The following is a 25,422-nucleotide window of genomic DNA, read 5'->3' on the forward strand; positions in this document are numbered from 1 at the left end:
AGGGAGGACCTCACATCTCCTTTTAGCTCTGGCTCTGCAATTGTGAGATGCTATATTGTTGGTAGCAATCCCATATGATCTCCCCTGGTACAAAATTGAAAAATAGCATTTTGTAGATTCAATATTTATCTTCATGCATTGCACTTATGGTGGGCTTTTGTCTAGATTGCCAATCTCATGATACAGTAGTCTTTTTGTACCTGCTGTTGATAAGAGTTTCTTTCGACCTTGTTATTTAGGATATAACTCTTTCCCTCCCCCCCTCCAGTGCGCAAAGCAATATTATGGAAAGCATTCTCCAACCAGTTTCATATTACAATTCAATCAATAGCAAATCTGATTACTCCTGGCAATAATAGTTCCTCTCTTGAAAACCCTGTAGTGATAAATGCAATTCCAATTCCAGATAGAAATCTCACATCAAATAATCAGGCGTATCAGAGAAAACTGATTGAGGAGACTTGGAAGGAAACAGGCTCACTCCCAAAACTTCCCTGGTTCAGATCCTCAAAAAGATACTAGTTACAAGCACCTTACTCACTTTATGCTCATTCCAAAGTGGCATCTGATGGGTGAGTCCATTTCTTTATCCAAAAATTTTTCAAAACTTGCCAATTGGAGATGATCAACCAGCATATCTACACAAGGTGCCCGATTGCCAAAAACGCTAGACAAAGAATACGTTACTGGGACCCGCCTTTTACATACAAAGTTCTTACTCTACAGGGCAGAAGGTGCAGTAAATTCAATAGAAGAAGCAATCCAATTAGCTGCCCTGCTGGATGAGTCTGATTCCAATTGGGTATGTAGTCCCAATGGTGTGACAGTGACCTGCAAAATTCACATCGATTAAGGGCTATTAATCTTATTAATATAGCAGATCATAATCTGATAACATATCAAATCTGGCCTCAACAGAATTCCAACCCTTCCTCCCCAAAACGTGTCCCACGAAGTAATTTTCAATCTAAAGAACAGTGACTAAATATACGAACACACAAGAATTGATGAAAAGAAACTTACATAGCCTTCTTGTAGGGCACCAAAGTCATAATCATTATCCATGTCCCCTACCTCAATTTCAGCAACCTACATTGTAAACCATAACACTTCAAAATCAATCACTGTACTAGCATCAGTAGGAGCCACATTCAATTGACACAATGCAAACAATCAAGTCTACATAATCAAAGGGAAAGCCACGGGTGCCTAAACGGAAGCATCAAAAACTGATTTTCTGTGGAGAAGCAAGATCCCCTATGTCCTGTTACAGGAGCATGGCGTTGATTCTTAAATACAAACCATAACAGGTAAATTTACTGTATGTTGACTTGATTGAACATGTCATTTGTTGCCCTTCTGAGCTGAGAGAGTACAAGATCATACACTCAATTGAAACTAAAGAAACCATGTTGACATGACATGATGCACAGAGGAATCATTTCCAAAACCCATTTATGCAATATAATCAACTTTCTTCTCCTCGCGAGCGTGATCATTGCTGTATCCCTTTTGTTCACCCTGAATCAGCACCCATCAGTGATACACAAAACTTACCCACTGAAATACAGAAGGAGCACCATATTTGCAAATATGACAAAGAGCGAGCTGGAGCATTCCATGCAGTAAAGGACAACATGGGCGGATTCACTTTGTTAGTTGCCAGTCAGCAGCAAAACGGTTAGGCACCAAAAGTTATCAATTGAATACACAGAAAAGAACTTGTTGCTGTTTTTGCAAATAGAGCATGATGAAAGAGGCTGACGCACTAGTGAGTTCCCTTGGCTGGTTGTTTCTAATGCTAATGTAGAGAGAGAGAGAGAGAGAGAGAGAGAGAGAGAGAGAGAATTCAAAGCTCCAGCAGACCAAGCAATTTCTAATTTGTTTAAAAAGTCATCTTTTTATGAAGACCAAAAAAACTCGAGTCCATTGACAAGGCTGCACACATTACTGCCTCAATCCAAAATCTGTGTGGCAACCTTTTCCTTTAATTATGCCTTTGACCATTTCGCTTGAGACCTCTCTCAGCAACACTATTATACTGAAATGTATATGGGGCTGTAAATTGATCCATGATCCAGCCTTCAAGAAATCTTTGAAGGTATCTAACATATACCCTTTTGTCTGTTCTCAAAGTCTACACTTTGCACCCAGACCCATTCTCAGTCATAGCCGCAAGCGGCTTGAAGCATTGAAAGACATCTGTTTTTTCTTTTGATAGATAATCATCTCTCAATGTGACAAAACAAATATAGATGCTGTCCCAAAGATGGTGTCCTCATAGAACCACACACGTCACTGTGTATGAGCTGCAATGCCTTTCAGCTCTAACAGATCCACCTCTCGGAAAGGCATTCCTGTGCATTTTCCCCAAAATGCACCCTTCACAGAAATTGTTGCCACTGCGCCCTGGTACGGCCTTGTAGGCTAGTTCGGCCTAGTTGGGACATCTAGCCAATTGGGACACTAGTCCTACTTCACGTAGGATATTTAGTCCTAATGGGTCCTCTATAGGCCACCATTTGTAATTTCTCATAATCCATTTGCAAGTACACCCCAGTGCTTTCAGCTTGCTGTCTCCTCTCTTGCATACCAGCTTCCTTCAATTACTCCCCGCATCCAACAGTGGTATCAAAGCAAGATCTCTTGCTCCTACTTGCCTCCCCCGGTGCTCATTGCTGAGTCCAGGTTCCTCTCAAGGAAAAAAGCGGTACAGGTGAAGACGAAAGCCGACTCGATGTACAAGGAAGCAAGTGTGTGAGTGGGTTTTGGTGTATGGTTCAACCATTCGTCCGGGTTCAGGAGCTAACAATATGGCAGCTCATTGCAGACAACAATTGACACCTGTTCGAAGTCACTGCTTCTATGCGTGTTTGCAGCTACAATTTCTCCCACAACTCCTGCTGCTGGTTTTCAACTGGTTTTTACACCCGTGACCAACACACAGCACGCATGAGCAGTTCTAGCACAAGTTCGACCTCAGACAGACTTCACCAGACCTGTCAGTACATTCTGTTGTTTTCTCCTTGAATCTCTGCAGTCCGTACTGTGTCCGTACGATTGTACAGACTTCTGCTGATAACAGTTGCTCCAATCAGCTCCACCAACAGCTGCTTTGACTCAATTCATTTGCAGTCTCAAGCTCTCAGTTGCATTTCAGTCAACACAATTGACTTCGACATCGCCAACATTTGGGTCTTTTCAGCTCAATGGCAGCACATTGCAGCCAAGATTGAGGTGATTCAGTAACATTTTTATCTGCATTTGACCTCTTTTGGGCATGTGCCTTTTCAAAATTTTGGGGCTTTTGCCAAAATTGCAGTCTTTTGCTCTCAGCTTTTCTGTTAAGGCCGTGTCCTTCAATTTCTCACATGCAGCTTGCAAGAAATTGGGCCTTTTCCGCCCGTTGCCTTGCATTGGCCCTTGTGCATTGGGGACTTGATTTTCAAGTACATTGGAGCAAGATACTTTGGGCATCCATTTTGCAGTGTCTTGTTGGACAGACTTTTGCAGGCAGATTTGGGACAAATTTGTGCATTTGGCTCAGTGTTGGCAGCCCATTTGACATTCACATTTGCAGGCACTTTGCTGTCATTTTTCGCTTGAAATTTGCAGATTCGCAGTCTGCTTTTTGAGCAGCAAGCTCATCGCAGTGATAGCCTTGAGGCTTTGACATTTTCAGAGCACAATTATTTCTTTTGGGGGGCTTTTTGCAATGGCAAACAATGATTTGCTTGGAATGGTTTGAGTTGAGGACAAGCTTGAGGGGACCAACTATGCATGTGGTCGTCAAGCACAAGCACCTACTGCCACCACACGTACCATTGCTACATCTGGATAATCTACCACTGCTGCCGCAATGCCTCCAGCTCCTCCCACATAGGATCAGATCCAATGGGATCAGAGAGATGCACAGGCACATACCCTGATTGCTTTATCTAGCAAGGGGTTCATTATACCCCGCATCCGGTCTTGACTCTTGCAAGACAACCAAGGCTCCATGGGATACTTTGGTCAAGCTTTATCAGATTCGGAATGAGGCCAAGGTTGCCTTTTTCAGCATGCAGTCAACATGAAAGAAGAGGACAGAATGGATGCATATCTCACAAAAGTCAAGGACTTGAGAGCAGCTCATCAATGTTGATGAGATTGTACTATATTCGCAGGTGGTTTCCACGACATTGGATAGACTGCCTGATTATCAGGGCTTCAATGCTTTGGGAAATTCAGGGTCTCTTCCATCAAGTTTGCATCAAAGCTACCAAGGGCCACATGGGAATCACGTACCGGACTAGTAAAGAATATGCCACTAATGCCATTTGAATGAGGAATACATGCACATTTGTACTAAGCAATTTGAGGGCAGCACTCACTGCTTTTAAAGAGACCTCAAACAACGTAAAACGGAATGAATTGCAACAGATTTAAAAAGATGTGGGACGAGCCATTTCATGAGTCTACACCATTCAAAGACATGATGGCTAAGAAGTATCTGAAATCCTAAATAAACAGTATGATGGAGAGCACCAAGACCAATAATATAATGAGATAACTTGATAGAAGAAAGGGGGGGGAGGGAGAAGATGATGGTTAAATTTTGCAAACTAAGCTCATTTCACGATATAAACTCTGGAAGGTGAAAAAAAAAGAGGACAATGGTATAGTCAATGCAAACGACAAGACAAAAGTCCTAAGACCTACAATAGAGATTTGTTGAGCTATACATTCTGTATGGAAGAAGACCTCATACTTATACTTGAAAAAATAGAGAGGAGAAAGGTGGCAAGAATGACTGGGGAGGACTAGGATTACCAATGGCTAGAAACACAAACCTCAAAAGTAGGACAGATTAGGGACTTGTGGTCTACAAAACCAACGAAACCCAAAGGGTTTTGAGAGGATCTCACTGAGTTAGTGCAAAGAACAAAGATATTAGATAGGACAATGAATGGATTATGCAAAGGAAGGAATAAGAATAAATATGCTAAGAGACATTAGGAAAGATAGTATTTCGTTTATTTGCGTAGGATGATACTGAAAAATCAAGTAAAAGTTCTCCTATCATTAACACGTAGGTAAGAGCTTACTACACACATATCCTCTTGTCTTGTGGAAGAAATGAAGAAAATATATACAACACTTAAAGGACAATAAATCTTCGATACAAAGATCTAGGTTATCTATTTGCTATATTAGCAAACAAAATAGAAACCAATGAGTAGAAGAAGACAACAAAAGAACAAAGAGGCGGGCAGGTTTCTACAAGCTCTAAAGCACAAAAATGTCAAGATGGACAGGAGCCGGTTGCAAGGAAAGGGCATGCTATGTTATTTTAGGGAGAAAAGGCAAGAATGGCTTTTCATTTTGAGATTTACAAATTGATACAACTCTTCTTCGTGATGCAAAAGACATCTAGCTAGCATCTCCATCGGTCACTTGGGACTCCGTACTCAATGCCCAGATAGTAATGCAAAAGACCAAGATCAGACATAGCAAATGTCTTTTGCAGGTCAAGCTTAAAAGCTGCAATTTGCTCAGCATGTGTCCCACTCGCATAAGTAAATCAAACAACCAACTACCTGTTGATAGAGAGTGACATCACATGCACCGTCTCCATCCTCTGAAGAGAATTGAAAACCAAGCTATAATGGTATTTATACTAAGATTAAAATATATCCAATCTACAAAATAAAAATTTGTTATAGAACAAGCAAAAGGACAAAGGAAAAGGAAGGTTGTAAGTGACTTTAGACAACATTATGAGTAATGAGAAAAATAAAAAAGAAGAAAAAGAACTTAGTAAGCAAAGCTATTCTTATGTTCTCATCAAAACCCAAGCATAAGCTGCCATCTGGGTTTCGAAAGATTCCAGAATCTAAGCTTTGAAATCACAACCAAACAACAAAAACTTTGATGCAAAAGGGAAGAAAAAAAACTAAAAATTAGAAGAAGAAAGAGAGAGAGAGAGAGAGAGAATTAATTAAATTTCCATCACAACCCAATCTAACCCAGAAAAGAAAGAAGGGGAAAAAGGAGAGAGAAACAACAACTGTTGTGCTAACACAACGTAGCAAAGATAAACTAATGTACACTATAATGAAACACCAACGCAAGCACGAGGAAACTATTATTATTATTATCATTTAATTAGTTCAATTTTTATTTGTTTATTTTGAATTTTAAATATAATAAATAATAAAATAAGCGAATGGGAGAAAAATGATTTAGAAAAATCATATTTATATTTACACACACACACACACAAGAAGCAGAGCTAAACTAAACAGGTACCTAAAAGTAGATGAACTCCAAAATAGAACAAATCTAAGAACTAAAAATAAAAATGGGCTATGAAGCTCCCACTTTGGATTTTGATTCCACGTCCAAGGATCCTAAACATACCCAAAGCCGAAATTCCGAAGATATAACAACTACAACGAAGGACAGAGTGGAGTTTCTTCATTACTTTCTTGTACTATAGCCCTTTCTGAGAAGTAATAGGATTAAATTACTAAATTGAGAGATGAATGCACACTTGTGCAAAGACAGAGAACCTATAGAATTGGGAAGTAATCACTCCATATATAGCCTCAATGTGAGGCATTCATATGGTATTCAACATAGCATACTCAGGCTGTTGTCATTTATCATAGATATCAACTTCTAATCCTATGTTTATATGAGGTAGTAGGTAGGTAAGTATCCACGTCCTTGTATGTGCGTGTAGATATGGAACCTCCCTCCTGTCTAGATAGGCAATCCACGGATGTTACGATCCAAACCCAGCTTCACCTCTTCATGCATTGCTCCAGGTCTGCTACCAGCCCCGCTACTATATAATTCCACCTTAAAACCTTACATGTTTGTTTTCCCTGCAATGGCTTTTTTCAGACTTGGCCTTTTTGAAGTCTGAAGACATACATTTTTCTGGTAGCACATTTTACAGAGGCTTGAGGCATGGTCAAAATCTACCCCATGCTTCAGGCCAGTCACAATCAAACCTAAGGGGGCGCATGCTCAATACAACAAACAAAGGTGAATATCTCAACACGTAGTCTACTTGTACAAGGCGTAGCCCCATCCACAGCCTCATTATCCTTGCATTCCTTTATCGATGAGACTCACAGGCCGCCCTCTAGCATTTAAGAAACCGGTGAATCATTATAGACATGCCCAAACAAATCCCTCCTATAAGCTTAAAATTTCTGGATATCAAATTTGCACCTCATTCCGGAAATACTGTATCTTGCGAGAATCAGATGGTTGAGAGCCATTCTCAGGTCCAGCCACTGACTCAACCTCTGTGTTCTTCAAAGGAGAATTCAACCGTCGAGCTGCCCCCTGCAAGCAAAGACTCTCATTAGCAGGTTTCCAAGTCTCCCCAACAGTTCTTCATATCTTTTTAAGTAGGTACACTATTGATACTCAAACTCGATATCGTTATACTTGCACGCTAAAGAATTAAGACCTCAAGGCACTGCAAACAAGAAAATGTAAAACCAAACGTAGTACAGGAGAAGATGTGCTCGTGAAAAGCATTGCTGCTCAACAAAATATGTGAATAATGCTTATCTTCACTGTTAGCAAATTGTATTTCTCCCAAGACATAAAGAGGAATCTTTATTGCATTGATGATGGTCAAGAAAGTTGACTTTGGTTAACTAGAATGAGCTTTGCTTTACTTTTGCTTTGCATTGCTAAAACAGAACTGTGAGAATGCCCACAAGCGACTAAGATTAGTCCAAGATAAGAATGCATGCATTTGGCTAACCCTCCCCCCAGTTTCTTCCCCCCTTTCCCCCCCTCTGCTACCCCCTCCCCGTCTCCCGCCGGATCCCCCCTCTCCCCCCCTGCCACTCCCCTCCCCCCTCTTCCAACACCCTCGGAGGTCATCACCCTCATCACCCGCCCCCCCCCCTCAGCTCCTCCCTCTTCAGTAGAGCGGTCCACCCCTCCCTCCTCCTGCACCACGCCTAGCCCCCATCCACATGGAAAAGGTAAGGAGCCGTCCCCTCCCACAGCTCCCCTACCAACGCAATAGGCAAGAGTCCACCAACAAAGGACCACAACCTCACACCAAGAGTCTGAGGCTAGTAGGACCCACTCGGCTCGGACTCGACCAAGACTACCCTTGCCGCGTGAGTTCTGGCGTTTAACACCGTGGAATTATCTAGCCATTCCATATGCTTGTCCTCTGTCCCTCGACTTGACAGTCTTGATTTTGCAGCCACGAAAGGGGGGCTCTTTTAGCGTGATTGAATCCCGCATACATCCTTTCCGAGGTATGGAGTTTGCCTCCACAAGAGAGGAGAGATGAACGCCGGATATTTTTGATGCCGTGATAGAGGAGCAGCTGTCCCACATTATGGACGAGCAGATGGGGCCGTATGGGCTGGACCTGTGGCTTGCCTATGGCTTGTCATCTTTCTTCCAACTTGGTTTCATGCCTGAGAGACAAGGCTCAGGGCTGGCAATAGCTGCCCCAAGAAGCCAAGATTCATCCAACACAACAACAATGGACGCCTCAGCAACGTGCAGAGGCGTTCGGGCCAGATTTCTCCTTCATGATGCAGTGGGCTCGGAAGGTGGGCATTGGCGACTCTAGTTCGTAGGTGCACAGACACAGACTACTCCCCCTTCAAAATCGCAAAAGTCTCGATTCTTAGAACAAGCTCCCACACATAGGCGCCTTGTTCACTTCGACACCCTCCTCATGAGCTGGACAATAGTGAGTTGGAACGTGCATGGACTCCACAATCGTGCACGTAGTCAGCCCCAATACCTGATTCTGCACCAAGAGCTGCAGCGAGCAGAGGTAGGGAGGTTAGTGGACCTCCTTTTGATCCAGGAGCATATGTTCATAGCGGCAGATATCGTGCGCCGTCACCACCTCCTTCTCATAAGGGGGCTTGAGGTCTGGTCCCCAGCAGTTGACAAGAGCGGTGGGGTGTGTATCTTGGCCTCGCAAGAAGTGGTGTCTAAGGTCTTCGACCAAGGAGAGCTGATCACAGGCAGGGCACTACGGATGGGCCTTCAAGCGGGAGGTCTCAAGATTGGGGTCCTGAACATTTACGCACCAACGTGCAGACAGCACCGGCCAGCCTTTTGGAGACGCCTGAGTGAGTGTCTCCCAGATGTCAACTCATGGATTGTAGGAGGTGAATTCAACAATCTAGAGAGGCGCAGAGGATAAACAAGGGGGGACTTCGTTCTCTGAGATGCCAGTAGCGGAGAGGAGCACCTGGGAGCAGTTTGTGTTTGCGATTTGTGGTCAAGACCCTTGGCAAGAGGCAAAGTTCACTAGGATTCTAGGCAGCCTACACTTTTCCTTTGGGCAGAGGAGGCACGACGGGCTACTAGAGCGCCTCGACCGTTTTATGTCGAGGATTGGCATAGAGAGGGATCCACTGGCATCTTAGCAGGTACCACATGTATGATCATTCTTCACCTAGAGCAGCCCCATCCGGATCTCCCCCAAAAGGGGATTCGTATCCCTGACAGCTTGCTTTAGGAGGAGGTGGTCCAGCACTCCATTGTGGCACTCTGGCAGCAACCTGAGAGAGGACCCCCTGCGAGATTGGGCAGCCTAGGTAGTAGAGGCGGTCCAAAGGAGCTGCAGTCCCAAGCACTTAGGAGGAGGCATACCTTGCAAAAGAGGGAGAGAGCTCTACGGAGGGATCTGCTGGCCTCCATAGAGCGTCTCAGAGAACATGGCCCCGGGTCACAGTGGCTCAACGAGAGATATGAGGCTGCGAGATTAACCTTGCAAGATATGGAGATACGGAGGGCTGAGTTCTCATACCACTCTCCACGGGCCAGATGGGTGCAACAGGGGGACAGGATGACTCAACAGTTCTTCTAGGCTGCGCCAGATGCATCTGGTCAGGTGCATACGGACCCCCAAGAGATTCTGCATATTACTACGGACTTCTACAGACAGTTGTTTCAGACAGAGGAGGAGACCCCAGTTTCCCTAATGGCCAGAGAGGCGGTGTGGGAGCAGGTTCCAGCAATGGTCTCTCTGGAGTTGAGCAGATGCCTAGAGGCCCCTTTCATGGAGGAGGAGCTCAGGCCCCCAAGGCCCTCCCCCCTTAGACGTGCCCAGGGGAGGATGGTCTAACTCCGACTTTCGTTTGTTTCTTCTGGGAGCATATCTGCATCCCGCTCTTACGCGCTTGCCAGGAGATATTTGACACCGGTTCTCTCCCACATCTCTGAGTTGCAGCTGGATTTGTTTGCTCCCGAAAGGAGGGGACAAGACGGACATTCGGCAATGGAGGCCGACCACCCTACTGGACACTGCATACAAGATCTTTGCCAAGGTCTTGAGTCTACGTCTGAGATCCCACCTTCCAGATATCATCCACGACACATAGACCGATTTTGTCCAAGAATGTAGCATCCTGGGTAACATTTTCACCTTTTGAGAGGTAGTAGATTGGGCTAGAGAGGAGACTCGGCCTCTCGCCATTTCTCTTGGATTTTGAGAAGGCGTATGACAAGGTGGAGTGGTCCTTCCTTGAGGGCACGATGAGGAGATTAGGCTTCTCCGAACGATGGATCCGAGGGGTCTCAGCACTTTATTCCAAAAGCTCCAGCACGGTGACCATTTGAGGCCACACAGATGAGGCATTTCCTTTATCATGTTCAGTCAGAAAGGGCTGCCCTCTTGCCCCTTACCTCTTCCTCTTCGTGGCACAAGCCATGGGCTATTTTCTATGCTCTCAAGCTGGTGGTCTTTCAGGCATGAGGCTCCCGGTTCGACAGGAAGAGGAGCTGCTCAACTCAAAGTTCGCGGATGACACAGCTTTGTTTGTGGAGGGGTCAACAGCGAGCCTCGAAACCGGGTCAGGCCATTTACTGTGAGGCATGCGGGGCATGGATCAACTGGCCCAAGTCTGTAGGCTTCTTCACAGCAATGGAGGAGGTCCACAAGATCCGAGACTGGGGGTAGGTCTCGGCTTCCGGAGGATACCTAGGGTCTTAGATGGGGCTGGATATCACGGCAGAGCAGCAGATTGCCCTGGTTCTAGAAAGTGTTCGGCACAAGCTTCTATATTGGAGCTCGCCCAAACTCTCCTTAGCAAGCAAGGCCCTTGTGGACAACCACGTTTTACCTGCTATGTTCTGGTATATCGCATCCTGTTGGTGCTTCTACTGAGGCTACATGGGATAGCTCAAACGACTAGTGCGCAACTTCCTATGGGCAGGTTCAGATGGCACACGGAACACAAGGCTAGAGTGGTGTGGCAGGCAGTGATCCTTCCATAGGCTTAGGGTGGCTTGGCGATCGTAGACCCAGAGATGTAGAGCTGGGCCCTCCTAAACAAGCTAGTGATTCGGGGGCTCACTCCGGGCACAGAGCCTTGAAAGCTCCTCCTACAAAGGGGACTTACCTCCCGGACAAGTGGTCAATGGCAACAATCCTACAGGTGGATGTTCTCGGAGGCACCGCTCACAGAGAGAGGATCCCTTTTCATGAGGAGCTTGATCAGGGTGTGGCGCAAGGTTTCAGGAGGACTCATTCGGGCCAACCCTTCCTACAGAGAGGAGTTCGAGAGACATCTTATTCTCTGGCACCCAGAATCAAGGATGTGGATGGTCGGATGCTAGGACAGAGGACGCACATTGGATGGGCACAATGGGACAGCGGCCTGTAAGATTTGGGGGAGAGAGAGAGCAAGAGAGTGAGCTGAGAGCTGAAAGCTTGAAAGCTTAGTTGCAATGAAGAGTGTGTGAGTACAACTGAAAGAGTGAGAGATAAGGTTTTGTCCTAGTGACAAAACCTTAGTTAGTCACTAACCATAGTTAGTGGACTAACTGCGGTTAGGGGGAAAAACCTCTTAAAGAGGGAAAAGTGTCCCTAACTAGCTTATTAAATTACATTGGTCACTGCTAAATTATATCTATAATTCTAATACCCCCCTGCAGTGCCAAAGTCATGTACAAGGCTGATTAATCACCAAACGGATATAAGTTCAGGGCACTGCGAAATGCCTCAAACTTTTCACGTGGTAGTGCTTTGGTGAAAATATCTGCAACATTGTCATGTGTGGACACAAAGATCATAATGATCTCTCCTGCATCCAACTTCTCTCTGACGTAGTGATAGTGAACCTCAATGTGCTTCGTGCGAGCATGAAACACTGGATTCTTTGCCACTGCAATGGCACTCTGACTATCAGTGAGAATTGGAGAAGGACCCTCCAATGACAGATGAAGATCAACAAATAGACGTCGCAGCCAAACACATTCAACTGTTGCTGTGAAAGCTGCCCCGTACTCAGCTTCACATGATGAGGTAGCCACTGTAGATTGTTTCTTGCTCAGCCAGGAAATGCAAGATTTACCCAAAAAGAAACAATTGCCACTAGTGGACTGCCTAGTGTCATAATCACCAGCCCAATCTGAATCACTGTAGGCATGCCTCTGCAAGTCACCCCCCTGGGAAATAACAAGCCAAAAGACTTCGTGCCCTGCAAATAACGGAAGATGCGCTTAACTGCCTGCCAATGCATAGTTTTTGGGCTGTGCATATACCTACTCACCTGAGATACTGCAAACTGAATATCAAGTCTAGTGTTGCAGAGATATATGAGGCATCCAACAGCCTGACTGTAAAGTGTGGCATCAACTAATTCTCCTGCATCATGCATTGTGAGTTTCAGCCCCGACTCCATGGGAGTGGCTATGGGCTTACAATCATGCATGTTAAATCTGTCCAAGAGTTTCTACACATACTTGGACTGAGACATAACAGTGTCACGTCTCTCTTGAGAGAACTAGATCCCCAAATAAAAGTGAAGCAGCCCCAAATCTGACATGTCAAAGTTGGTCTGCAAATCAGCTTTGAAATCTGCAATATTATCTTCATTGGACCCTGTGAGCAGTAAGTCATCGACATAAAGAAGGATGACTAAAATTTCCCCACCATCCATCTTGATGTAGAGGGTGCTCTCAGTAGGACTATTGTGCAGCCCCTTGCTGGTCAAAAAGGCATGAATCTTGGAATACCATGCACGAGGGGCCTGTTTCAGCCCATACAAAGCTTTGTTTAGCTTGCATACCTGAAGTGCATTTGCTGTAATTTCAAAGCCTGGAGGTTGTTTGACATAAACCTCTTCCAACAAGTCTCCATTTAAGAAGGCTGTTTTTATGTCCAACTGATGAACATTCCACTCAAAATGTGCAGCCATTGCAATAACAGATCGGATGGTGGTCATCCGGGATGTAGGAGCAAAAGTCTCCTCATAACCTATGCCCTTTTTCTGAGCATAGCCTTTAGCAACCAGCCTTGCCTTGTATCTGTCAATGGAGAAATCTGGCTTCCGTTTCACCTTGAAAACCCATCGTGTGCCAATGGCATGTTTACCTGGTGGCAAGTCTACAACATCCCAAGTCTGATTTTTCTTAATGGACTGCAACTCATCGTGCATGGCATTCATCCAATGCACATTGTCCTTTGCTTCTTCGAATGTTGCAGGCTCCTCCTCATCGAGAAGAGTACCTACATATGCTGATTCCACTGAATTAGCACCTTCCATGTGCCTTGCTGCACTACGAGTCATGCCAGGTAATGGAGCATCAATCTTACTCTCCCTGAGAGTCTGTAACAGCTAGTTTGGGACTGTTTTTGCTGCATGTATGTCAGCAATTTCTTGCTAAACCACTTGTTCCACTGCCTGTGGAGGTGGCAAGACATCTTGTGGCTGAACTGGAGCATCGGGAGGTGGCTGTAAATTCTGATTTGCATCAGAAATATCGGCAGGGGAACCCAAGGCAATGGGTAGCAACCCCTCAAAAACATCCTCTGAAGAAGAAGGCAAATGAAATTCAGCCTGAGTGTGAGCTGAATTTTCTGCAAATATCACATCTCTACTGACAATGATCTTGTGTGTAGCAAGATTGTAGAGCAATACCCCTTGCTTTCTGCACTGTACCCAATAAATATGCACTTAATTGCCTTATCTGACAACTTATGCCGAAATTCAACTGGCACATGAGCATATGCAAGGCATCCAAAGACTCGAAAATGATCCACTGAAGGCTTTCTCCCATTCCAGACCTCATAGGGAGTTTTTGTTTTCAAAGCCTTAGTGGGAGCCCGATTTAAGATGTAGTTGGCACACATCAGACCTTCAAGCCAGAATTTGTGAGGCATGTGTTTGCTTTTCAGCATACATCTGTCCATCTCCATAAGAGTTCTATTTTTCCTCTCAGCTTTGCCATTTTGCTGAGGGGTCAGCCTCACTGTGAGCTGATGAACAATACCCTTGCCTTTCAGAAAAGCATCAAAATCTGCAAACAAGTATTCCCCACCTCTATCTATGCCACAGTTACGCTGAAACGCGTTTCAGAGCCCAGCCAGGCCTGAAACGCCGTTTCAGAGAAGCCTCGTTTCCTGAAACGCGTTTCACGGTCTGAAACGTTTCAGGACCCTGAAACGGCTGGCTGAAACGTTTCAGCCAATCTGAAACGCGTTTCAGAGCCCTGAAACGCGTTTCAGAGCCCTGAAACGTGCCGTTTCAGACAACACAAGCTGCTAGGTCTCCAAAATCACATTTTTTTGTCTTTTTGCTTTTGATTTTGGTCTCCAGGCTCCTTCCACTCCTTCAGCCTCATACTCTCTCCATCCTCAAGGTTTTCCAGCCCTCCTTCAGCCCCATTCACTCCTTTCCTCTCCTTTCTCTCCTGCAGCCTGCTTCAGCCCTCCATCATCATCTACTCCCCTCCCTTGCTGACGTGGCGTTTCCCCGTTTCAGCCCTCCCAGAAATCCCGAAACGTTTCCGTTTCCGTTCCCCTAACTATGATCTATGCGCAATGTCTGTATCTTGAGTCCAGTTTCATTTTCAACCATGGCTGAAAAGTGTTAAAACACCATGAACACTTCTGATTTGCGCTTCAGCCCAAAGACCCAAGTGAAATTGGAGTAATCATCAATAAAAGTAACAAAGTAGAGATGACCACCCAATGATGGAGTCCTCATGGGACCACAGACATCACTGTGTATAAGCTATAATTTGCAGACAGCTTTAACTGAACCATCCTTTTTGAAGGGGAATCTATGCATCTTGCCTAAAATGCACCCTTCACAGGCATGTGGAGGAGGTATCTCAAGAGGTGGCAATGCATCAACCATAGAGTGCTTCTGAAGTGTCATCAAGCTGTTGTAATGCATGTGGCCATATCAGGCATGCCATAATTCTGCATTCTGCATGGCAGCAGTAGGAGTAGAAACTACAAGAGCATGGGCTGCTCTTTTCTCAAAAAGATCAAGCTGAAAAAGCCCACGCAACAGAGTACCAGATAATCTCAAGGCATAATCATTTTCCCTATCTCGGACAGCACATTTGTCATCCTCAAAGATGACCTGAAATCCATCCCTGTTAAGAGTGGACACTGAAAGAAGATTCTTGATCATACCAGGCACATATAAGACATCTGAAAGTCTGAAAACTGAGCCATCAATGGCAGTAAGCTCAACTTCTCCTGTGCCACGTACTGAATATGACGAGTTATTGGCACAAGTGACTTTCTTACCAACGGGAGGTGGATGCGAGGAAGTAAAGAGACACTTCCTAGAAGTGATATGCTTGGAGGCACCGCTGTCAAAATACCAAGTATTCAGTGTTTCATTGACACTGAAAGTTGATGCATCCGTAGAGGGGTCATAACTGCAAGTCAAAAAGGCATATGTATCATCATTACAAGTGGCTGTACTATCCCGAGCATCTGGAGCAGCCAGCCTAGAATCTGAAATGCAAGATAAAAAGGCATAATCCTGTCCAACAAAGTTGGCTGCAGCATCCCCACTGTCAGATGCATGAGGAGCTAAATCTGAAACGGCCATACCGGAGCTGGTTTTCTTCTCTTTTGCAAGCCTTTTCCTGCATTCTGCAATGTGATGACCTGGCTTTTTGCAGTAATGACAAAAACCCTTCTTCTTGGGCTTACTTGCATCATTTTTAGCCTTTTGTGAAGGCTGTACTGACCCACTGGAAGGCTGATTTACTGATGTCTTTGCCTATCCCTTTGTTTTTTACTTGAACTTTGAGAGCATAGCTTGTTCACCTGCACGTGAAGCCAAGTTTTTCCTGGTCTGCTCTTCCTGAAGCAGAAGTCCTATCAACTCATGAAAAGTGAGAGGATTTGCACCCCCCCTCAATGATAAGTTCAGCGAGGTATGAAAGCTGAGATAAGACTCAAGAAGAGAATTCAGAGTGGTGGTAATCATCTCTGAATCAAGAATAATTTCATCTATGTTCAATAATTGCTCTCTGAGATCCTGTAGCTTTGTGAGGTGGACTGACATGGAGTCACCCTCTTCCATATGTGTATTACTTAACTCTCTTTTCAAGAAAGATACCCTTGCATCATTCCGGGCTGCATACATGCTTTCTAAGATATCCCACGCTGCCTTCGAGGTCTTACACGACCGGATATGCGGAATGATAAATCTTTTCACTGAAAGAGAGATGCATGACAAAGCTAAGGCATCCCGTGAATCCCATCTCTTCTGCTCTGGAGTAGTGGCTATAGCTACACCAACAACTTGTTCTGCAGCTGCACTCTGTGCACGACCTCTTCCACCTCCCTGCTAGGTGCCATACCTGCTGGTCGAATCTCACCCCCATTCACATAATCCCATAAATTGCGAGAAATCAAAATATTGCGTACCATAAAACTCCAGAGGGAGTAGTTGGTACCATCCAACTTGTCTTCCCGTGAAAGACCACCGAACTGAAAATCATTCTGATTTTGCTGGGCCATATCTGAGAAAGAGATTTTAGCAAATACAAGACTGAATTCCCTTACTGGGAATGAAATGCACAACTCCCAAAAAACACAGCCAAGCACTGGCTGTAAATGCAACTCATATTTCTGCACTTGCACTGTCAGAAATCTGTCCAAGCATCAAAAAACTCTCCAGAATCTGCCAAAAGTGCTGCAAAACACTTCAAGAAAGGCAGTATGAACTGAAATCTCCAAAATTGCTCTCCCAACACAAAAGCCCCAAAATAGGCCCGAAATTGCAACCAGAAAGGGGCAAATTGATCAAAAGCCCCAAATGTTGCAAGAATTGCGCTCTGTCTGCAAAAGCCCCAAATTTCACTGCAAAATTGTAGTGTAATCACAAAATCCCCAAATTGCTGCAAGAAATTGTACTACAAAACTGAAAGCCCCAAATTTCGAGCTTGAAATTGCAACCAGAAAGGGGCAAATTTACTAAAAGCCCCAAATTTTGCAATTATCTGCGAAGTCCCAAATTTTGTCTGCAAGATTGCACACAGAACCAAAAAGCCCCAAATTTCTGAAGCAGATTCTGCAACTTGATTGCAATGTCTGCAACAAACAAGATGCCCCAAATGTACTCCCAAAAAACTAAGCCAAACAATGACTGTCTGCAAAATGTGCCTGCCAAAGATCACCTGCAAGGAAGAGCTTGTGCACAAGTACAACCTGTACGGTCATGTACGATTGATGTACGAAATGTGACGCAAATCCGGGATGTACGACGAAGTACGTATGGCGAACTGTTTGCAGGTACGACTGGTACGTACAACGATGATGTAGGTAAGGCTGCAGGTACAACACGTACGGCAAGTACGCGCTAGCACATCAGGTACAGTACGAGCATGCAGATCTACGGATCAGGTACGTACAGCGCTGTACGATGACAAGCTGTACAGCCATACAATCGCGTAGTACGACAAGACTGCATGTACGGCATTGACGCAAAAAGGTACGGCGACGTACGAACGACGATGTGCTACAGTCATGCTGTATGAAATGCGCATGTACAGTAGGTACGGCAAAGTATGATCAGGTACGGACGAGTGGCGCAAGTGTAGTGCGGGACTGTATGTAAACATTCTGTACAGATTGTACAGACGATCTGTACGGACGATGATGGAGATGAAGCAAAAGCTTGTGGGCTGGTGATCGAGGCGAATATGCAGCAAAAGGTGAAGGGAGCACGGAGCACGGAGCTCTTGAACCTGCTCTGATACCAAATGTAAGATTTGGGGGAGAGAGAGAGCAAGAGAGTGAGCTGAGAACTGAAAGCTTGAAAGCTTAGTTGCAATGAAGAGTGTGTGAGTACAACTGAAAGAGTGAGAGATAAGGTTTTGTCCTAGTGACAAAACCTTAGTAGTCACTAACCATAGTTAGTGGACTAACTGCGGTTAGGGGGGAAAACCTCTTAAAGAGGGAAAAGTGCCCCTAACTAGCTTATTAAATTACATTGGTCACTGCTGAATTATATCTATAATTCTAACACGGCCCAGCGAGATCCTTTGGGGCCTGGATATAGAGGCTAGAGTTCAGTCACTCGCCCACCTACGAGGACCAGGCTTACGCATGACACTGACAAAAGCATCAGGCGACGGGTCATGTACTGTATCCAATGAAATGGCGATAGGGGCCTCTTTATAGGCACAAGCTAAACTCACCACATGGTAGTTTTTAAGGACACTTATTGGAGGTTGCTTTGATTGCTAAACTTGCAATGAGGAATCACAGTGTCACAAAGATGCCTTTGACCAGTAAGGATTCGATGGCAGCTATGCAATCAGAATCGGATTGAATCCATCACCAAGACACTTGGGAGTTGTTGTAGAATCATTACACACTGGTATGGCCTTCTAGAATAGGACAGTTAGTACTGTTAGTCTAGTATGACAACTATCGTAGTGCAGTTAGTCTATTCCTAACAGGGTTTTTTTTTAACCCTTTTAAGCACTTAAAGGCTCTATTAGAACCCTTGTACTGAGTTTTTAGTACTGCTTTTCGCCATACTGCAATAAGGATATTTGACATTTTGCCTCCGCTTGACCAGCTTGCTCAACAAATGCACCATTTGAGCCAAGCGACCCACAGTTTAGGAGGTATGCATTCCCTAGTGTCTCATGTCTGAGTTTGATGGGAAAATTCACTTTTTTTTCCAAAAAAACATATCTTTGCAAGATCAAACTTAGCTAGCTTCCAACCATGATTACACGTGGATGCTTTTGTGGTCATTTTCATAATTTTCATTTTAAGACACAACAAAGCAAACCTACTACGGCAGAAGCTGCTAATCCCAATTGTGCAAGACGGACTCCAATGGCATTCTCCTTGCACAGACCAGCCCTTTGGGATGAAGCATTGTGCCACTTTGCCACAAGCCGTGATGCTCCCTGCCGTGTAACTCTGAAACCCTGCACATACAGCCACCATCCTCACACTAATACCACTATTGGGCGATTATGTTTGACGAAGAAAAGATGATGAAAATCAGCAGTACCAGATCATTCCTTAAGCAAAAAGAAAATCAAACTGCAGTTAAAAAGCAAGCCAACAGCCCTTCTATTCTGACAGAAAACATCATGAACGGAGAAAAGGATGCCTAAGAGCAACCTTATGTTGTGAGGGGTTTGTGGGAACATCAACGTTCAGGAAAAATCCACTGGGGAAGACTCCTTTCTCAATATCACGAAGTGCAGCATGGATTAGAGGCAGGCAAATTGCAGCAGCTGCTTTGAAGTCCTTCAAATTGCTTTCACCCTTCTTCCTGAACAATTAAAACCAAAGAAGCAAAACTTTATATTACATAACTCAGTTTCTGACCGTAACAAGTCTACCTCCTGAACAAGCATCTCACGACAACAGCTTATCATGTACCATACCAATTAAGGGAAAGGGCAATAGAAGGCACGCCAGAGATAAATGCCTCACGGGCTCCTGCCACAGTTCCTGAATAGTATCTGCAAGATATCAAGGACAAACATCAGAATCACTCAATATTAATGTCGAAAAAATTGGTTCCTCAATAATCTAGTTGATTGCTTGTTCAACTAAAACAACTCAAAAAAGAGGGAAAGCATAAAATGGCAAAATGGGTCTAAAAGGCATCCGCTGTGAAGAGTCACCCAGCGTTACATGGCTTGGAAGAGTCTATAAGAAACATCATATTGCAAATATCAACCTAACAGGTATTGCTGCTAAAAAATCAGAATCCTCCCCTCAGTACAGGAACCCAGTCCACTAGATCCTTTGATTGCCTACAATCAGTGGCCTGTCAGAAGCAAAAGTAAGTTCCCAACATGCAATGCAAGATAGACCCACCCCACCCCAGACTTTTTTTCCTTTTTTTTGAAACTTAGAGCATATTGCTATCTGCATTGAACTACATCATGCAATGAATACTGTAAATAATCCTGATCGCTAGGGTTGTGATAACTAGCATCTAAGGAAGGCTCAGGATGATTATGAAAGCCCTGCTAGATCTAGGTGTAGAAACTGTAACTCTCAATTGTGATGGAGTATAGACAGGCATCTCCAAACAAGAAGGGCTTCTCACATGCTAGCCACCCAGCCACGGATTCCCATTCTGTGAGCCCATCTCCCGTCTCTTTACCCGTGAGGTCTCTGTGTAGAGAAATCTTTAATCAAGCTCCCTCTAAAATCCTCCCTCCAAGCCCCATGCTCACTTGTTTTCATCCTCAGATGCCATATGTCTTGCGAAGGACATTTTTAAATTAGCCCTCTCATGAGAATATCTATGCACCTTCTTTGTGGCTACCTATGAATGTCACTAGGTCTTAGCCCTGATTATTGCAAGCCCTCATGGTTCCCAACTTACATAACTGAACCCTAGGATCCCATGATTACGGTTGACCTAACATTCCCTTCCCCTTAAGAATGGTTTACGTACTCAAAAACAGAATTAGGAAATCTCCTCTAGAGATGCTTACCTTTTTCCATATTGAACTCTCCTCAGGTCTATCAGTTTTCTTGTCTTATCTTTAAAAAAATTGGTTCATGCAGCAAGGATATAATTCAATGGTTCAACTAGGACTTCATTTCCTATAAGTCTACTTACATGAAAAACTAAATGTAGTTTACATCCTTCTGATAGAACCAATTTGTAAGCAAGTTCTCCAATTCTCTAAAGAGCTAGAAATGGTCCACAATACCTAGGAGGTAGCTTTTGGACACTTCCCCATTTTTAGATTTTTGACAATTCTTGCACCTAAGGATTGTGGTATATAATGTACATTTTCTTTGTTATATTTGAGGACACCCTCCATTTGTATATTGCATCTTCTTGTCTCTCTCTCTTAACACAGCACAGCTCTGCCATCTCCAGTATGGTCACGTCCTCTTCAGAATGACATCAACATCTACAACATGGTCTCACTTATACCATCTTCACTGTCATCTTGCTTTTAGCATCTCTAGAACAGTCACAGTTACACTATTTGCATTATGGTTCTGTGTTTTACCTTCATTATGGTTACACCATCTACAACAAGGTAAAGAATCTTCAATATCCATAGTTAGTCACACCCAGTGGCAAAACGTTGGAAGCTAGCTTCACATCTACTTTTCATCTTTTCTGAGTTTTCTGCTCCTAGTCTTTGAGCCTGTTCATGAATTGTGATTTGAGTATGGACTATTTCTACGTGTCTTTGATTGCTAGGATTGACTGTACTATGTGAAATCTATGTGTTTCAGAGCTTCATTGGTATATTTACTTTGGATATATGTGATAAGACTTCTAGGTCCACAGGTGCCAATGCATTGTTGTATAAAGAATATACCAAGGATTAGCCTTGGTAAGCGGTGTACCTCCATGGGGTGCTGGTGTCCATTTTCATTCTAGACCTATGTCCAATCTATTTAACTTCTAAGCTTGTTAGCGTCACTGAAAATTGTGCTTCTGCTACAGCACGACTCTGACAAAAAATACATACAAACATGGTATTAAATCCTAAGGAGTATACAAAAAGAGGAGATGCAGGATTAGGAAGCCCTCCTGAAGGAGACAATCTTGCTCTTTCAATACACCAGTAACACATAAACAGGTGGATAAAACTATCCTCTCGGAAGAAACAGCATGTGGTAGAGCCTCTCTTACCTTGCTAATATAACCAAATTGCCCTGGAACCTTCCATGTACTCATTTCTAAATTGTTTCATGTGTGTATTTACATCATCTCCTTGTTTACTTCCTACCAGAACAAGAAATGAAAGCAAACGTCCGAAAAGTAGCATAACAACACTCCGGAAGCAAGGGGGATAGGGCTATTTTCTTAATTTGAGGGTAGGTTGGGTGGTGAGGTTTTGAGAGATTTACAAAGTTCAACAAAATGTTAAGTCTTTTGAATGTTGCCTCGCATATAGGCAAGAATGGCAAATGAAAATCAAACTGGTTACCATACATGTGATATCCACAATTGGACCCTTTGTTTATTCCGCTTAGAACCTGCAGCCATGAAACCAAAGAAACACAATGAGCTAGATCAACAACATGTGAGAGGTACATTTCTCAATGCAACTGACTAAATCATGTACAAATCCTTCAGTGGACAAGTAGCAATTTACCCTACAATGCTTGCTTCTCCAGAAAAGTATCCCAAAAAATAAAAGGGGGGAACAGGAATGCAAATGAGCCCACAGATGCAAGTTTCATTCATGCTTATTCAAAATAATATGTTTATCAGAAAATAAATGGATGGAAAATACCAGAGATGGTTTCTTTCCGGAGAAGAGAACTCCTGACAAACTAAGAGAAATGCAATCTGCAGGTGTGCCTGTAAGGCATATCAACAATAAGGATCCAAGAGCATCATGATGAGCTATAGATATAAAGTAGCTGCAAACAGTGGGACGACATATTAAGACCAGAATGGCTTGAGAACAACTTACCCGTCACTTCATAAGCAGTGACTCCTTCAATATCCACAGAACTCACTGCTAGCGTCTCTCGTAATGAAATCGAGTGACCAACTCCAGACTTATTGCTGCACAAGGACATGACATGAGCAACTAAAGTCAAAATTCCCCAATCAGAAAATTTACAGGATGATAAAATTTGGTAAACATGCATTTCCATGAAAGCCTCCACATAAACACACTTTTTTTTTTAAAGTAAAATCCAGTGCAGTGTATTTATATTCTCATAAATTTACAAGATGGGAAGTCTCCAAAATGGAGAGTATCCCAAAGATCAGAAACATAGAAAGAAAAGCTCTATGCAAGAAATCAGAAACAGAGAAAGAAAAGCTCTATGCAAGAAGCATGTATATCACCCTCATGGCAGGCATCATATAAGGATTGCCGCAATGAGGCTCGGAAAGATTCATATGACTTGTAAATCTGCCGACCCAAGTATGCCAAATTATGCTCACTCCAGATTGTCCAAAGAGCCCAATATCTCACCCATGAGAGAAATAGTGAGTATTGAGACAAAGACCTCATAAATCTACCAAATAACCAAAAGTGTTTCCCAAATCTGTGACTCGGGAAACGGAGCCGAAGATGATTTGAAATTCTCCCAAGGAGATTCCTAGAACCCGGGCAGTGCCAAAGCAAATGAGGGACATTCTCTGAAGGAGCCTGACATCGTAAACATGTGGATGGTGCAATGTGACGTTTGGCAAGTGTGATTCCCACTGACAATGTGCATGTCATGCATCTCCAAAGAAAAAGTCTTTGTTTCAAAGGCATTTTACACTTCCATAATATCCAGAGATTCTTCCGCCACCATGAGAGGGGCTTCCTGATATGCCATAGAGTATTAGCATATTGCTGAATCCATGGAGCAGGCTGAAGAAGCCTGTAGGCTTTGATGGAGGTCAAGATAGACAGAGGAACAGGATGAGAGCATGTAGCAGAGGGTTGCAATTTTCACATAAACACACAAAAAAACTGCATGCAATCTGAATCCATCCAAATCATAAACTCTGGCCATGGTTTAGACTACTCCCACCATCAACATCCATGATTAACAGCATGTCACGTGTATACACACATATACCTTTGTAAAACTAGAATAAGTCCAATCATACAAATTTAGATTTTTTGTTGTTCTAAAGACCAAAAATCTACACAGAAAATAAAAGGAAAAATAAAAGAGAAAAAAAAAGGGGTAAACAAAAACTTTTATGAAAAACAAAAGGAAGACATACTTAGCAAGCAAAGCAACACTTATGTCGTCATCAGTGCCCAAGCATAAGCAGCTATACTGGGTTTCTAAAGACCCGCGGAGTCTCTTGGGCAAACCCAGTGCTTACTTAAATACGTCACGTGTATACAAACATGTCCACTCTTTAAAATATACTCAATTATGGAATTAACCCTTTTTAGTTTTTATCACTTCTCCATACTCAAAAGATCGACAATAACGTATGATGAGCAGCACTAAACAGCCAAGTTTCAAACCTGTTCACAGGGCTAACCATTACTCTATCTCTAAGTGAAATCCCTACAAATTCAAAATCAAAAATTGGATGAACTACAAACAAAGAAAACTTATTGCACTTCATCTCAGACGAGAGTAATCAGAACAGACAACAACCGGCATGCGGATAAGGGCCAAAGTTCAATCAAGCCTCCTTTTTCATTCGGGCCTGCATGCACGAGGGTTTGTAACTCTTTTCGCTCTCTTCCGATGCACACCAGATTGCTGACGCGTGAAGGGAGAAGCGGACGAATGTGACAATTCGAAATTTTGGAAACGGCTGTTGATTTAAGAAAAGAGCGTTGCAATTCCGTAATGCAACTAAGAAGTTGTCAAACCTGTCTTCTGAACATGGATCTAACCTTCGGCCAACCCAGAAGCCATCGAATCCCTACCCAGATCACAAGCCTTTCCTCCCATGCCATGCAAACTTTGCTAGTTGCGGATAGGCCAGTAATTGTTTTTGAGGCCTTGGTTGGGACGGTACCAAGAGCTGGTCACATCGAGCCTAACTTATCCAATAATAAACGACGCCGTCTCACGAACGAAAAGACCTAAAGCTTCGCCCGCCAATTGCGCTGCTCACTCGCTATTAATCTCGTTTTCAAGCGTGAAGCAATTAAGGAATCAAAAGTAGGAACCCACGAATCGGGCGCACAGACGTAGACATTGCAGCAACCGCCATCGACCAGAGCTTCGACGAGCGCTCGTAATCCCGGGGCTTGAATGCCATCATCGTTTGTCACGAGCACAATGGGGCGGTCGTCCGGTGGATGGATGCCACCGATGCAGCCAGGCGCCTCCTCCTGGTGATGTAGAGCGGCAGGGGGGGGGAGCTCGCCAGGGGTACGATGGGGGGAGCGGCCGATGAGGACATCGGAGAGGCTGGAGGAGAAGGAGGGGGGGGTACCGAAGCGATTTTCGACGGAAGCCATAGGGAAGGGGGGAAGGATTACATGGCGGTGAGGAGGAAAAATGCGATTTTGACGATTTGGGCAGGGAGGGGGAGAGGAAGGCGAGGTGGGTTAGGGAGGGAAAGGCAGGAGGAGGAGCTATGGCGGAAGGGGAAGGGGGGGAAGAACAGGGGGAGTGCGCAAAAATGCCTTCTTCTTCTTCTTCTTCTTCTTCTGTTTCTTCTTCTGTTTTTTCTTCTTTGAGCCTCTGTTGTTGACTGTGAGATGATGATGACGACCAAA

General features: G+C 44.0%; 1 protein-coding gene across 1 annotated transcript; it reads right to left on the reverse strand.

The window, feature by feature from the left end:
- Positions 1-317: 317 nt before the first annotated feature.
- Positions 318-25,422, reverse strand: LOC147879728 (uncharacterized). The gene is made up of 10 exons (XM_087371922.1): positions 24,872-25,422; positions 22,693-22,787; positions 22,510-22,577; positions 22,206-22,249; positions 19,669-19,746; positions 19,400-19,553; positions 19,063-19,200; positions 7,225-7,341; positions 1,024-1,089; positions 318-831 (listed from the first exon to the last, which is right to left on the reverse strand). Exons 1-10 carry the CDS (start codon positions 25,159-25,161, stop codon positions 721-723), a joined length of 1,161 nt encoding a protein of 386 aa, XP_087228048.1. The 5' UTR covers positions 25,162-25,422; the 3' UTR covers positions 318-720.

Source organism: Dipteris shenzhenensis, chromosome 33 (genome assembly GCF_047967505.1).
Source record: "Dipteris shenzhenensis isolate YYH24624 ecotype China chromosome 33, Dip_SZ_1.0, whole genome shotgun sequence".
NCBI classification, from domain to species: Eukaryota; Viridiplantae; Streptophyta; class Polypodiopsida; order Gleicheniales; family Dipteridaceae; genus Dipteris; species Dipteris shenzhenensis.

What these genes read in the sequence shown, in the direction of transcription:
- LOC147879728 (XM_087371922.1), bottom strand. Translation starts at nt 25,161, where the DNA reads ATGGCTTCCGTCGAAAATCGCTTCGGTACCCCCCCCTCCTTCTCCTCC. An exon ending in CACTGCTTATGAAGTGACGG is followed by an intron (nt 22,578 to 22,692) that starts GTAAGTTGTTCT and finishes TATGCCTTACAG; the next exon opens with GCACACCTGCAGATTGCATT. An exon ending in GTGCCCTACAAGAAGGCTAT is followed by an intron (nt 832 to 1,023) that starts GTAAGTTTCTTT and finishes TGAATTTTGCAG; the next exon opens with GTCACTGTCACACCATTGGG.